The sequence below is a fragment of the Chamaea fasciata genome, unplaced genomic scaffold, assembly GCF_029207755.1.
Source record: "Chamaea fasciata isolate MVZ Bird 193981 ecotype frontalis unplaced genomic scaffold, bChaFas1.0.hap1 SCAF_7, whole genome shotgun sequence".
Taxonomy (NCBI): domain Eukaryota; kingdom Metazoa; phylum Chordata; class Aves; order Passeriformes; family Sylviidae; genus Chamaea; species Chamaea fasciata.
Genome location: NW_027094092.1, coordinates 47,416,842 through 47,430,962, shown reverse-complemented (window position 1 = coordinate 47,430,962; position 14,121 = coordinate 47,416,842). Strand labels below are relative to the sequence as shown.

General features: G+C 43.9%; 1 protein-coding gene across 1 annotated transcript in view; it reads left to right on the top strand.

Annotated features, from left to right (window-relative positions):
- The first annotated feature begins 288 nt into the window (after positions 1-288).
- Positions 289-14,121, top strand: part of ITPK1 (inositol-tetrakisphosphate 1-kinase) — a 143,814-nt gene continuing 129,981 nt past the window's right edge. Inside the window, exons 1-2 of the mRNA XM_066188700.1 lie at positions 289-412; positions 680-858. Of these exons, the coding sequence (XP_066044797.1) occupies positions 764-858 (95 nt within the window). The 5' untranslated portion in view covers positions 289-412; positions 680-763. The remainder of the gene's footprint in view (positions 413-679; positions 859-14,121) is intronic.

The window sequence follows — 14,121 nt, the reverse complement described above, 5'->3', positions numbered from 1 at the left end:
GCTGCGCCTCCCTAGGAAACCAAAATCCCACGGCGCATCCACGGGCCACGCCCCCGGGGCCCCCCGGCCGGGCCAGGCCCAGAAAGGGGCGCTGTCTCTTTAAGGCGGCGGCGCGGGCGCCCCCTGGCGACGGCGGCGCGGAGCCCGCGGGGCGGGCGCGGCCCCTCGGTGCTGCGGCGGGGCGGGAGCGTCCCGGGGCCCGCCCCGCGAGGGGGGTGGGAGGCGAGCGGAGGGGCCGGCCCGGAGGAGGAGGAAGTGGAGGCGGCTGTGAATAGCGGGCGAATGGGGAGCTGAGCGGCTGCAGCAGCAGCAGCAGCAGCACCACCACCACCACCACCACCACCGCGGCCGCGCAGCAGCAGCAGCAGCAGCGGCAGCGGAGGGCGGGCACGGAGGCGAGCTCGGCGGCGGGGTCCGTGCCTGCGGGCGCTGCGGGCGTGCCGCGGGGCGGGAGACAGCGGCGGCGGCGTGCCTGCTCGGCTGGGCGCTTCGGGGCTGGTGCGGGGAGCGGCTTCTCTCTGCCGCGGCGAGCTGCCCGCCGGTGCGGGGAAGGGCCTGTCGGGGGTGCCCGCCCGCCGGGAGCTGCGCCTGGCGCGGCTCGGCGGTTCAGCGGGGCGGGCGGGGGGCAGCGCCCGCCGCGGGGAACCGGCTGATCCTCCTTTCTCTGCTTCTCTTCCAGCCGTCGCTTGGCAGACGCCGAGTGCGAGCGGCAGCCGCGCTGCCCCGCCGCCCCGGACTGGTCCCCTCTTCGCGGGGCGGCACCATGCAGACCTTCCTGAAAGGGAAGCGGGTGGGATACTGGCTGAGCGAGAAGAAGATCAGGAAACTGAATTTCCAGGCCTTCGCCGAGCTGTGCCGGTAAGAAGGCGGCCCTCGCCGCGGGGAGCGCCGTGGCGGCCGCCGGGGCAGGCGGCGGCCCCGGGATGGGGCTGGGGCCGCACCGCGCTCGGCCGTGGTCCGCGCCGCCCTCGGGCGTACCGCACTCGGTGCGGGGCTCCGCGGAGACGGCTCTGCCCGCCGGGACCGGGGCCGCAGGGCTCGCAGTGCCCCGGGCACCCCGCCCCGATGCCACCGGGCCGGGCTAAGTGCTCCTGCCTCCCGCTCACCTGGGCGCTCCAGGGACACTATCCGGGATGGTGCAGCGTCCCCGTGGGTGTGCGAGGGCCCGGCACAACCCCTTGTTACTGCCCGCCTGGGTACATTTCTGCCCCCTGCTTCCCGAGAGCTCTCTGGTATTCCCGTTGAAATAGGGTAATTTGGGATCTTTGCAGACCCTCTTCCGAAGCCGAGTTATTATTAGAAAAAGTCAAACATTTGGGAATAACTTTACTTCAGGTTATGTGAAAATACGTAAAATACGTGAAATTAGGGTCTACAAACCCCTGAGTATGCTTGTATTCATTTGGGATGTAAATGAAACATTGAAGATGGTATAACTGCATCTATTTAGTGCTGTCCCAGAGGTAAGGGTTAGTTTGATAAACTGTAATTAGACTTTATCTGAATAGCTCAGAGGATAGCTTTTGCAGTATATTGCACAATTTTATTATTTCCTTGGGAGTTTAAACTCCATGTGGGTCCATGGTCTTGTGACACATGCATTACAACTTCTGGTATTGAACATTTTTTTCTTCATTCTAATGGTAAGTTTATAACAAGGATACTAAAGCAGTTTTTATAATTGAAAAATATGCTGCAAACTTTACAGAATATATTGAATGAGACTTCAAATACTCATTAATTAAAGTGCCTCATGCTAAAAATGCCAGTCCCTGTGAAACTTTTGTTGACAGCACTTGCTTCTTTCTGTAAAGATGATGGAGTCAGAACAGAAAACTGTTTCAAGAAAGTCACGGACATTTTTACATCAGCTTTTGTACTTGGCATTTTGTATCCCTTCTGTCAAACTTCAGCAAAATTTACAAGACTTTTTTGAAGTATAGAAAGGACCACAAGTTCTGGTTTAATGTGTAATTTCATGTGGTTCTCCAAGCAAAAATTCTTGTCGATGAATAATGCTAAGTTTTAAGCTTGTGTGAGATCTTAGGTTAGTTTTTGTGATGCTCAGAAATACACTTTTACCTCTATTAGGCAGACAGAAGCTGTAATTTTTAGGGCCTTGATGTTCAGTAATAGAATGTTTTTCATGTCTGGAAACTACAGTGAATCTCAGAAAATCTATTAAAAACTTCTTGATATTATGTGTTGTACATTGTTTTATTTGGCAGTCTCCAGAAATTACTTTTTCTCCTCCATTTTCCTTGTTTCTCTTTTTGACTAAGTGCTTTGCCTCCTTTCACTCTACCTTAGAAATTCCTTACACTTGTGTTACGTAACATGGATCTACAATTTCTTTGTGTACTGTACAAACTTATTAATAGTTTTGGGTCATCATGCTCCTGTGGAAATTGACCCCAAAGTGTCTCTTTTGCTACACTTTACTAATTTCTTGGTGAAAATTAGGCTACCTCATCCTGTGCAGGCTAAGCTCAATTTGAATAGCATTTACAGATGCTGGATAGAGATGGCTGTTCATACATACTTTGATACTTTTAAAAGCATTATTAGCATTTCTGTACAAGCAGAGTTAAATGTTTGGTTTAAGTATCAGTACAGTCATTGGAGCACATTCTGCTGTTATCTCGGATGCTGTGTTTTCATTCCTAGTAACTTCTATCAACACCAAAGAGAAGCTGCATTCATTTAGGCAAAGATTTCAAGCATTTTATGGGTGATGTCTACTTGATAACTTGTGTGCTTGAAAGCTGTTTTTCTGTAGAAGTTGTACCAAGCTTAACATCCATCTTACTAGAAATCTTGTGTACGTTAAAAAACAAGACAAGCATACTCATTCCTGTTCAGTGATTCATGTGTTAGAGTGGACTATGTATCTGTCTGTCTACTGTATGTGCTTTATGGTGACTGCTACTTAGAATTTATTTGCCTGTTGCCTAGGGATATACTTTCTGGATGACTACAAAGTTCAGATTTGTTTGTACGATTTTGTAATGAGGCAGTTATATAGTCCAGGAAAGTAAGAGGAGCCTCCTAATGAACTCCTGAAGCATGCTGGGAATTATTAGGATAAGGAGAATCTTTATTTCTTTACAGTTTGCCAGGGCAGCTACTTCTTTTGCAAAGCACTGACATCCTAAAGAGGTCGTGGACAGACATTTCAAAATCTGTTCAAGGCATTCTCTGAGAGATAGACGTTGAAGTGCTAGACCACTTACTTAAGCATGGCTCCAGGTTTTAGGTTAGATTGAGCTGAGATGAGACATGAGCCAGTGTGAGTGGACCAGAAGCTAAGGTGTAGCTTTGGGGTGTAGGCAGTCCTAGCTTCACCTTTCTGCTCCACAAATACTGGGCAGGAACCTTAAATACTTCCCTCATGTTTGTATCCATCTTGAAACTTTTTGTATGACTGACAGAAGAGCTGTTCTGCCTGAACAGAGAGTCTTGGGACTTTTGCCTAATCTTTTTATCCACAAGGGAATCTTCCTTTTATCAAAGGCCTTTGAGTTCACCTGCATGCTTGGTCCTTGCTGTGACAGACTAGATATGTCCTAGCTGAGCTGTATTCGTTGTACATTATCTGTACAAAGGCATAACTTGTAGAGATAAAGGTAGTGCCTGTGGTTGTATCTGCCTTCACATTTATAGCCCAGACAAGTGAATTGCACCCCAGTGCAGACCTTAATGCTTCTACATCTGCTTGGTGGTTCTGAGCAGAGTGATGAATAAGAAGGTAGTGTGTTTTCACAGCCCTGTTGCAGAGAATCATCATGATGTCTGAATAGAGGATAGAGCACTTGGCCTGTCACCTGGGAAGCCTGGTTTCAAGCCTGTAGCTGATGTCTCTCGAGGGAGACCAAACCTGAAGATGGGCCAAGCTCACTCTGATCCTCTGGCTGAACCTGCCACTTTGTATAGAGAGGAATGTGACTTTGCTCCCCAGTGCCAGGTTAGTCACTCTCCCTGCTATGTCTGAAGCACTGTGGTAAGGGCATTCCTTTGGGATGAGGTGTGTCCTCACTTTTGATCTGTTTCCTGAGGTGGGTTTTGGTTTTGTCCAGCAGCTCTTTTCTGTATAAGCTGCTTTGTTAGCTGACATTGGAGCAAGACTTTCATGTTCTGTTCCACGCATCGGCACAGTTTGAGTGGTGAGAAGAGAGTTTCCTTCTCAGCCTTGCTGATAACGAAGACATTCGTGTTTGAGTTGTGATACGGGGTTGAGCTTTTTTGTGTGGAGCAGGGCACTTGGTACGTTTCTTATACTATCAGTGAATTTATTAGTCAAGCAATTTACCACTATTGCCAAGCTGTCCTGTGCTTTTAGTAAAGCTGCTAGAACACCATGCTTTATGTTGCACTTGGAATTATCTGCATTCCAGCAGATATGCTGTGGCTGCAGTTCCTTGAGTGTAGGATCCTTGTGGGACTGCAGTGTGCAAATGTCTGCTTGGTGCATCTCAAATAGACTTCCTTGTGAGCCTTTATGTGGCACAGTCTTGGAGCTTTAGGTTGCTGTCTGTTGTCAAAAGATAGAGTATCTATGCCCTGTTGAAAAGTAAAGCAAGGTTTCTTGGTATTCCTAAGAGAAAATTTAGAAGCGTGTGATACGAGTGTGTAGTTCTGATGTTGTCATGTGTCTCTGCTACTGCTGAAAGGTGCAGTTCCTCCTTTCTCTAGCTGCTTGGTCTCATCTTCTGTCTCAGATTGGGTTTAATGGTTATCCAGTGGGCAAAGACTCTCAATCCAATCAGTTCCATGCTCATCACATTGACCTTGGAATGGCTGTCAGTGTAAGGGTGCATGAGCAGTAATACAAGGTTAGGGAAATGGCGATGCCACATTCCTTTATGGAGGTGGGAGAGCTGTTGTGTGAATGTCAGATGGTGGTAAGGACTCTCGGATGCCCACGTAATCATTTTGTAAAATATGCATGCTGCCAGGTCTCTGTGGACATTGTGGATGAAAAGACTCCAGTTTATGCCATATGAGGAGTGGCATATATATATAAAAATGCATAGATCTACTCAGAAAATGAGTTGTGTGTGTTTGACTCCAGTTAAGATTAGTGAGGTGCAGCCGTTTACAAATGTTTCTTTGCTGTGTAAAAGCCTCCATTTTCCTGGCAGTTGTTCTGCTTGTCAGAGCAGCTATACTCTCTTACTACAGTCTCTTGTAGGAGCTCTTCTGGGAGCTCTGGAGATACGAGGCAGTAAGGTCACGGCAATATGAATAAGTTATAATGATGTGAAATGAAATACGCTTCATCCAAAAGGAGATAATTTAAAGTCACCCAATTCTAAATGATGAGCTACTTCTCAGTTATTTTGGACAAAAGCATTCATGCGTGCAGCTTGTTAGTTTGCATGGTAATGTGGTAGCTTTTCTATGTAGCTATATACATAAAAAGTCAGAATTTCCTCTTAATGGCATGTAGAAAACAAATAGAAAAGGAGTTGAAGCATTGCCTGAAGATGTAATTCCTGTCATTAAAAATCCCACAATTTGACTGGTAGAAGAACTGTGCATGTTCACCCTAATGACCAGATTAATTATGGTAAGATTTTACTCTGCTGTGTTTTTTTGTTGTGTTTTTTTTTTTTTCTTTCCATAAAACAGGATGAACATCTGGGAGAAAGAAGTTCTCAGGAAATGATAGACATGCTGAGAAACTCAAATTCTGCTCACAGAAGGCAGTGGAAGCAGGCTGATTGAGTTTTGCCTTCTAGTAAAGCCCAGTTGTCTTGATTTTTAGTGAGCAAGCCAAATTGTCATCTTTCCTCCCTGTGAGATCATCCATGACAAACTGAGAGCACCCCCTGACACGCAGAAAGCTCAGTTGTCTTGGTCCAGTTTGGATTCCCATGTGCTATGCACTGGGGAAGATTCTTTTGAAACTTGAGGCCATGTTCTTGAGTTGTGGCCTGGATCAGTTCAGCAGGCCTGGGATTTGGCACAGACCTTTGGGTATGGAGCTCCAACAGAGCATCTGTCACCTGTGCTGAAGACCATTTTGTTATGACAAGTCACTGGGGTGTGTAGGGTTTTTTCATTGAGTTATGATGAAGCTATTTTGAGGCTGATACCAGGTCGATCTGCTGAACATAGCAACCAATGATTTTTTTTTTCCTACCCAAATATTAGTATGCCTGATTTAAATTTCTATGTGGCTTGAACTTGTTTGGGTTCTTTTTCCTTTTCTTTAGGCTAAATTGATTCTTCATCTTCTGTCCATTTAATTTTTGTGGTATAGTTAAGTCTTACTATAGCACATGAGAAGTCACACTATCTAGTAATCTACCATAAAATGTAGATTACATTTTATTACATTACAACGTTGTTGTCAGTGCTGTAGATCCATATGGTTCTCTTTTTCTCTTCTAAACTTTGTGGTCTCTTGTGTGCTGTGGCCTGTGCACAAGAACCTAAACATGATTTTTAAGACAGATTTAAGAATAGTGCTGGTTTGAGGGTATTAAATTAATCTGTTTCTTTATATAGCAGGCAGGAAGTATATTACATATTTTTTCCAAGAAGAACTCAGGGGATTTTCTTTAACCCCAATTCTCCACAAAAAACCCTAAATACTACTTTTGTTAAATATCTGGCTTGTGCCAGTTAGCTTTTACAACTTTAAAATCCATTAAAATGAAGTGTATGTGTGTTGATCAATAGCTCCCATTGTTGGTTGTGTTAGTCTGAAATACTATATCTTGAGGAGTGACTGGAGGCTAGATGGGTGGGTAAGTTTCTTTGACATCAGTTCTTGACAAAGACAACTGGCCTAATGGTAGAAATCATACTAAGCCATGAAAATGTGTTGACGGTAGTAGCAAAGAAGAGTGTATTTCTTGGAGGAAAAACTCTTATTTCTGGATTCCTGCTCCTTCTTCCTGTAGAGACTTTACATGCCAGAAGAGCTGGATATGTGTGCATTTTCTTAATCTCTGAGAGCACCTACTGACAGGCATTCTTCTCACACAAAGCTTACGGTGTTATGCTTGCAGAACCATTTCATGGGAACACGGCGCAGCTGCTGGACAGCAGAAGTGACTGTAACAATCACCCTTTCATAGCTACTCCGTTTTGCGGTCTAGCAATCATTTACCTCGGGTCCAGGAAGTTTGCGTCCTCCTTATGGCACATCCCGTTACCACAACCTGTTGGAACTGATATGCAGCAAGGAACAGTATTAAGCCTGGTCAGGTGGCAGCTTTTCTGAGAAAGATCTGCATTCTTTTGCAGATTACAGGCTGAATACAAATTGACAGTGTTGCCAAAAAAAAAAGCCCTAAAAAAGCCCAAGCAAATATCATCTTGGGGTGCGTAAGTTGGAACAGAGCCTGCAAGGCACATGAAGTAATGTCTTCATTCTGCACAGCGCTGATAACGCTGTTACTGCAGTAGCCTCACCTACTGCCTTAGGTCTGGGGCACAGCATTTCAGGGGAAAGGCCAATCAGCTGGGAAGTGCCAAGAAGAGAGCAGTGAGAAGAATCGGAAGTTTTGTAAATACGGTGTACTGTACTGTGCTGTTCAGCATAAAGAAGAGGCTAGAGATGATCTTGGCCGTAAAGAGCTGTTGTAGGAAAGAAAAAATCCAACACATGCTCCCCCTTCCTCTGCCAAGCATATTCCCCAGTTCTGTTACAGGTAGAAGAAACAGTAGTGGCCTTCAGCTGTACCAAGGAGGGATGATAGGTGAGTGAAAAAGGTGCTGTAAATGTTGAGGTAGGCAGTGAAATTTTTTCTTGAGATTGCTACAACCACCTTGGACAAATACACTGGGCAAGATACAGGCCTGTGGTGCTGTTTCAGAGCAGAGATGCTGACTTCTCCTGAGGTCAGTGCTGTCCCTGGTTTGGTTCAATCTGTAATAGTGCAGAAGGTACCTGAGAAATCATTCTTAGTGTGTTAAGTAGCTTGAAGTCCCTTGACTATTTCAGGAGTCATGACTTGGGAAGTCAAAGCACCCAGTCTAAATGTGTGCAGATCTCTTGAATATAGAGGCTCAGTGTGAGTGGGTTGAGATGACAGAAAATGTTTCCTCTGTCTTAATGTACTGCACCTGGGAATTGATAGCATCTCTCCTGATATTGACCAGATAATGTGCTATTCATCTCAACAGTTGACACTTTTCGGTAAGATGACATTCTTGAACATGTTCCAAAGAAAGAAGGAAGCAGTGCATGTGAAACACGCTAAAAGAAGTGTGATAATAGGTAAAATAAGCACCTGGGCTGGTCACATATGTGGCACAGTATTGTAGAACAAACCCCCTCTTGTCTGGTTATCTTCCGTTTTCTCTTTTTTGAGTTCAATGTTCAGTCCTTGAAACAATGGCGTGTTTTGTACTGATGGAATTTAACTCTGCTCAGAAGGAGTTATGTGCTTTATGTGATCAAGGAGGAAGCTGCTGATGCTTCCATACTGTCCAAATACTACAGAAACGTAGTAGTTAGTATTCTGTCTGTCTGCAGAGAGAAATCCTGTTTGGAGGACAACCGTTGCTCTTTAGGAATGGGTTTCAAAATGACTGAGTTTCACTGAAGGAGGTCCTTTATTTCTAAGCAGAATGTCCTTGCACATAGTTCTTTCCTCTCAGCTTCGGTGCTTGGGTTAATTTGACTGCGGTGTGATTACCACTCATGTAAAATAATTCCTGTGAATTTGGAACCAAAGCAGAAGTCTGCTCTTTCCCACAGCCAGGGTACTACCTATGCAGGCAGCCGGGTGTACAGACTTTGAGAGGTTGCTCTGAGGGCTCTTGAGGACTTGATCTATAGAGTGGAGAAAATAATTTTTCCAGATCTAGTGTCACTTCTAGGAAAGTAATTGGCAGAGCCAAGCACAAGACTTGGAAGCAGGTTCAGGTCACATTGAGCTGTTTAATCTTCTCCCCTCTGATGCCAGTTAGTGAAGATTTGTAATATGTCTTGTCTTAAAACATACTGCTGAGTCAATTTTCCTTGCTTGGAGGAATTTGAAGTTGGTCCTTCCTCCTCAGAAACAGGCTTATTTTTGCTCTTCATCATACCCCAGACTTTTCTGCCTTCTTGTAAAAAAGCCAAGAAGGTTCTTTGGTTCTTTCCCTTTGTAAGACACTGGTTCTGCAGGTCCTATCTGGGTCCTGAGGCACTGCCTCATGAAACTGAATTCTCCATGGTGCTGTTGGCAAAGGAGGAAAAATAAGTGAATGAGACATATCTGTAGCAAAATACAGAATAGTAAATCTTGAGCTGTGAAGTCATGATGCTCCTGCCTGTCGTTCTGAAGCCCCATGGTTGTCTCATCAGACTACACCACAAACATTCATCAATATTGAGAGTGTCCCCCCTCAGAGCAGTAATGAGCTAAAAATCAGTGTTTCAGTAGACCCGGTTTGAGTTGAATGTTTTGGCCATAAGCAACATAGATATCCTTTTCTGAAATTTATGTGTTTTAACATGCTAATGATTCTTTGTACTTTTGGTAATTTTCTCCCTGATACTAGGTGTGGGTAAATACATGTATTACTGCAATGTGTTTCGTCACAGCAGGAAGAAATAGTTCAGAGGATTCTCTGGAAACAAGGCCCTTGGCACTGTGTGTTGTGGTGCTTAGTAATGACTCTTGCTGCCTAACCTTGATAAAGTTATCTTCGTGTTGGGGTTGGGGCAACTGGTTAATAGCTGATAGAACAAGTGATGTCTGGGGTGATTAATCATGCTGGAAGGAAATGATACCATAAAGGTTCACTTACGAAATGCCACGCCTGACCTGTTGGCAGCCACAATGCTGCAGTCCTTTCTCCCTGCCATTCTGAAATGACTTTTGTCATTTGGTTAAGAAAGTTGGTGGGATGACGAGGCTTATTCCTTATCTCGTCACCCTGCTTTCCCTACAAGGATGATAACTGTCATCATTAGTCCCGGTGGGCTGTGAAATGCTGCCTGCTTCAGCAATATGGTGTGTTTTAGTGAGTCCAGCAGTGACCATTTAAACCCAATTGGGTATGTATGTTTCAAGGAGAAAATTAGATATTTCCTTGTAGCTAAAATACAAGCCACAGAGATGAATGTAAATACAGAACACTGTTGTTCTTTAGCTCTCTGCATGTCATGCAGCTGTGTGTAGATGCTGCTTTGTTCAGGAACATGCTGTTCCTTTGATTACAAAATCTCATCTCAGCTTTGGGGAATTTACAGGCTGAGGATCTAGCCCCCTTTGTGTGCTGTCACTGGAGTCTGGTACCAGTGCAGATAGGATGGGCTCTCCTTGCTGCTGTTTGTAGGGTGAGAGGGGCGCAGGGGTAATGGCGAGGGACTTAGACCCAAGCTCATCAGTATGTTTTGCTTTGTACCAGAGGCTGTAACCGCTTGGAGCTGTTTGGGGTGACAGACCAGCTGAAGAGTGTGAGGACAGCCAAACAGACCTGAACCCAGCTACCCAGGACCTGAAGGGGTAGTTGTAGCAGATGCATAGGGAAAGTGTGAGGCACAGAGCAAGTGTTTTCAGGGGCAGACCCTCTTCTGTCAGTCACTTTTAGAGACTTTGGTGACAGCAGTTGTGTCCATGGTACCACATTTAGTAGCCACAGATGAATCTGCTCCACGTAAATCTTTTAATGCATTTTTGAACTCACTTTCATTTCTGCCCTCTCAGGAACACAGGGAGGTTATTAGCGTTTGTTGGCAGCTCTCTAGTTTGGCTGTGAGTAGAAACATAAGCAAATGCGAAGTTGCATTTGGTGTGTTGAGGGGGTGGTTTGTTGGGTTTTAGTTTTAGTGTGTTTGTTCGTTTTTTACACCTGTAAAGGAATAAGTATTACAGTTTTTAAGTGTATGTGTAGGTATTCATTTTACAAAAACACCCTGACTCTTGACTAACTAAAAAAAAAAAAATCGGTTGTCTTGCAAAGTTCAGATGTCAAAAGTTCTTCCCCAAAAGGAAAACACTTTCCTGCTAAAAATAAAAAAAACTTCTAGAAGAGGGAGGAGGAACTAAGATTTGGTACAGTTGAGAAGCCGTCTTCTAACTTAATCTACTGCATGGTAATCTGTGAAACCAACAGTGAAGAGGTTTGTAAAACCTAAAAGCCCCTTGTAACTGAAGAGAGAAGAGTGTCCAGATCCTAGTTTGCTGCCTGATGAGGTTAAATGCTACCATAGCAGAGGGGCACTGTCAGAAAGCAAAACACTGTATTAGTACTGCAATAGTAACAAAATCCTTGTCTTTTGTAGCATTTATGCCAAATGTGCAATTCAGTTTTTAATAAAGTGTGCACCTGACTTTCATCTTATATTGAGAGCATTGAGTTTTTCTGGTCTTCCTATTGATTTTTTCAGTTAACATCACCTTTCTCTGGTCTCAAGTATGACTTTAACAGTTGCTTCAACTCTGCATTCTTTCACCCTGTTGTCTAAAGTGGATTTTCTTTGCCAGTCAGTCTTTAAGCACAGATGTGTATGCACTCAGCCCAGACTCAAGGCTTTAGAGTTACTGTGCTGTCTGGAACAGGTATACCCCAATAATGTGTTGAGTCATGGTGTTTCCTGTGTGCGTGGCTTTAACATTAGTGTCCTCTGAGATAGTCTGGGTAAACTGTGTTATCAGAGAGTGTACAAGGCAGCCTGGCATGATAGAGCTGTGTGTGAAGCTCAGCATTCAGATACACTTGCTAGTTGGAGGGGTGGGAAGAGAAGGATAGAGGGAGCTTGTTCTGAGGTTGCCTGTGGTGCTGCTCTTGTTTTGTTGACAAAGGGGGAGCTTAATTCACTGGAGCTGTCAATCTGGTAGGTTTCAAGCCTTGAAAGAAAACTCCTGTAAAACTGTGTGTAAGAGGGAAGAAAGGGAGAAAGAAACTTAGCAAGACTACTATTTTGATGAAAGATTGATGATATAAAAATCCCCCCACAATTGTAGCTGCTGACCTCCGCACTGTATCTAGTAGAAAAGGGGAAAGCATAGGAGTAAAAGGGAAGTATTATTGCTGGCATATTTGGTTGGAGCACTGTGTGCTGGGGAAAAAGTATGTGATGATAGAATTGAACAGCACCCTTTGTCCCTTGGTAGAAGTTTTCTTCTTCAGAGCTGTCACCTTTTAAAGCTTGTTTAATCTGTGGAGAAAAATAGTTTGTGCTACACCTTTAGTTGCATGAACTGCAAGTGGGAATTGAGGCTGTAGGAGGAGAAAAGATCTATTTGTAAGTTAACAAATACTGGATGGTGTGATAATTTTTGACTACGTGGCTTGATGTTTTTGTGTAACCTTCTGCCTCAAGAAATTGGTCAAAGTAAAGTCCAGGGACTTTGTCCAGCTTGAAGTGAATTTGAAAAAAATAGGTCTTTTTCGGTGTTTTTCCCGAACCAAAATTTTAACACACTTTGAATAGAAAGTAGCGGCTTGCTACTAGATAGGGGATTGAAACTCCATTTTGTTTTTCTTTCTCTTTCTAATGCTATTTTAGGCCCTCAGTTCGCAGCATCTGGGAGGATATGTGCTTCAAATTTTGGTTTCTGGGTTTTGGTTTTTTGTCCATGATACAATAGACTGAAAAATCTTTGGTCATAGGCATCCACCAGTCTAAATTGCGTTTGTTTGTGGCTTAGTTTCAAGAACTCTCTAGCTAGTTTCCTTTCTGATTCCTTTTTTAGTGCAATATGACTAGCTTTACTGTTTATGTATGCTATAGGGCATTGATCTTCATCACTTTTGTTGCTTACTAGTGATGGATTGCCCATTTTCAACTGGTATTGCGCCTCAGGGTAGAGCATTCTTGTGGATCAGAACTTGCTTTTTTCAGTAAAAATAGTGGATCTTGCTTTTGTCTGGTCTAAATGTAATTTAAAGGCTTTCTTGGATATCTTTAAATATCTGCAGGTTATCATTGCTTCTGGGTATTGTAATCAAACCACATGGATCTTTAGCATATAGCTCATGTCTCCCTGAGAAGGCTCTGGAGAGTAGAGAAGACTGCTTGATTGATGCTGGTCAGCTGCTGTGTTTTAATTGTGAATATTTCTAAGAGACTGGTGGCATGTGAGTGCTCATTTGAGTCAAATAGGAGTGGAGCCCAAAATGACAGTGTGAGGAGTGAGAAGTGATTGAATGAGAAAGGCACAGGGTCATTGGGGAGTCCTGTCTTTTTCTCTATTTAAAAAGCTCAGGTACATAGCAGAGAATTACGGTTGCTGCGGACTGTCGCTTCCGGTTGTGCTGTGCTGACCACCAGCTCTTGTAGTAAAAGTCTTTCCTCATTTTTGTGCTACTGTGTTTAGTGGCTTCCTGATCAGTGAAGGGCTGCATCTTGGCTCACAATAGGTATTGTTTGAGTGGGGGTTGGCACAATATTTTTGTGCTGTGATTTGATCCCTACTTTGTCTTGAACAATCTATTAAAATGTAGGGCTTAATCCTTTCCTTTTTTGGCAGGTTTTCCTTTCATATTTTTGCAGTAGTAATGAAACAGCATAGCTCTGCTTCCAAGAGAATCACTGAAGAAAAACAGTGTTTTGGGATGTTTCTTTTGTGTCTTTGGCTATAGAACAGAAAGAACAGCCAGAGGCAGAATAGGTTAGACCTTCAGTCTGTCCTGCTGTGTCTGTTCATATGTTAGCAAATAACTTCCCTGATTTTCCCCTGTTCCTAGTTTCTCCTGTTTGTCATTGTGAAAAAAATCTGTAGAAACAGATATTGGGTAGTTTCTGCAGGGAAATGTGTTTCTGAAATCACAGAACATGGTTAGATCATTTACTATAGCTAGTGTGTGTTTTTAAAGTCACTTTGGTACCAACAGACTGTGGAAAAGCATGTTTCTTCCCTGCCCCCTACCCCAAATTACACTAACTGCAATTAGGAGGCCTTAATTAAAATGCCTGTTTCATAGCTTGGGCAAGACTTTGGAAACAAAGTAATTTATTCTAAGACAGCTTTACCAAAGATTTCTTCTGGTGCAAAGCTGTTTTCTGATGTGTAAGATCAAGATCTCTGAATCTTACTCCGTAGACAGATTAGATGGAGGACGAGTTTTTTGTGCAAGCGTTTATTCCCGAAAAAGGAATCCTTGCATATGAATTAGGCTGAGATGCAGAAAAGCTCCTACTTTTTAAGGTGTTGAGTTTCTTTGACC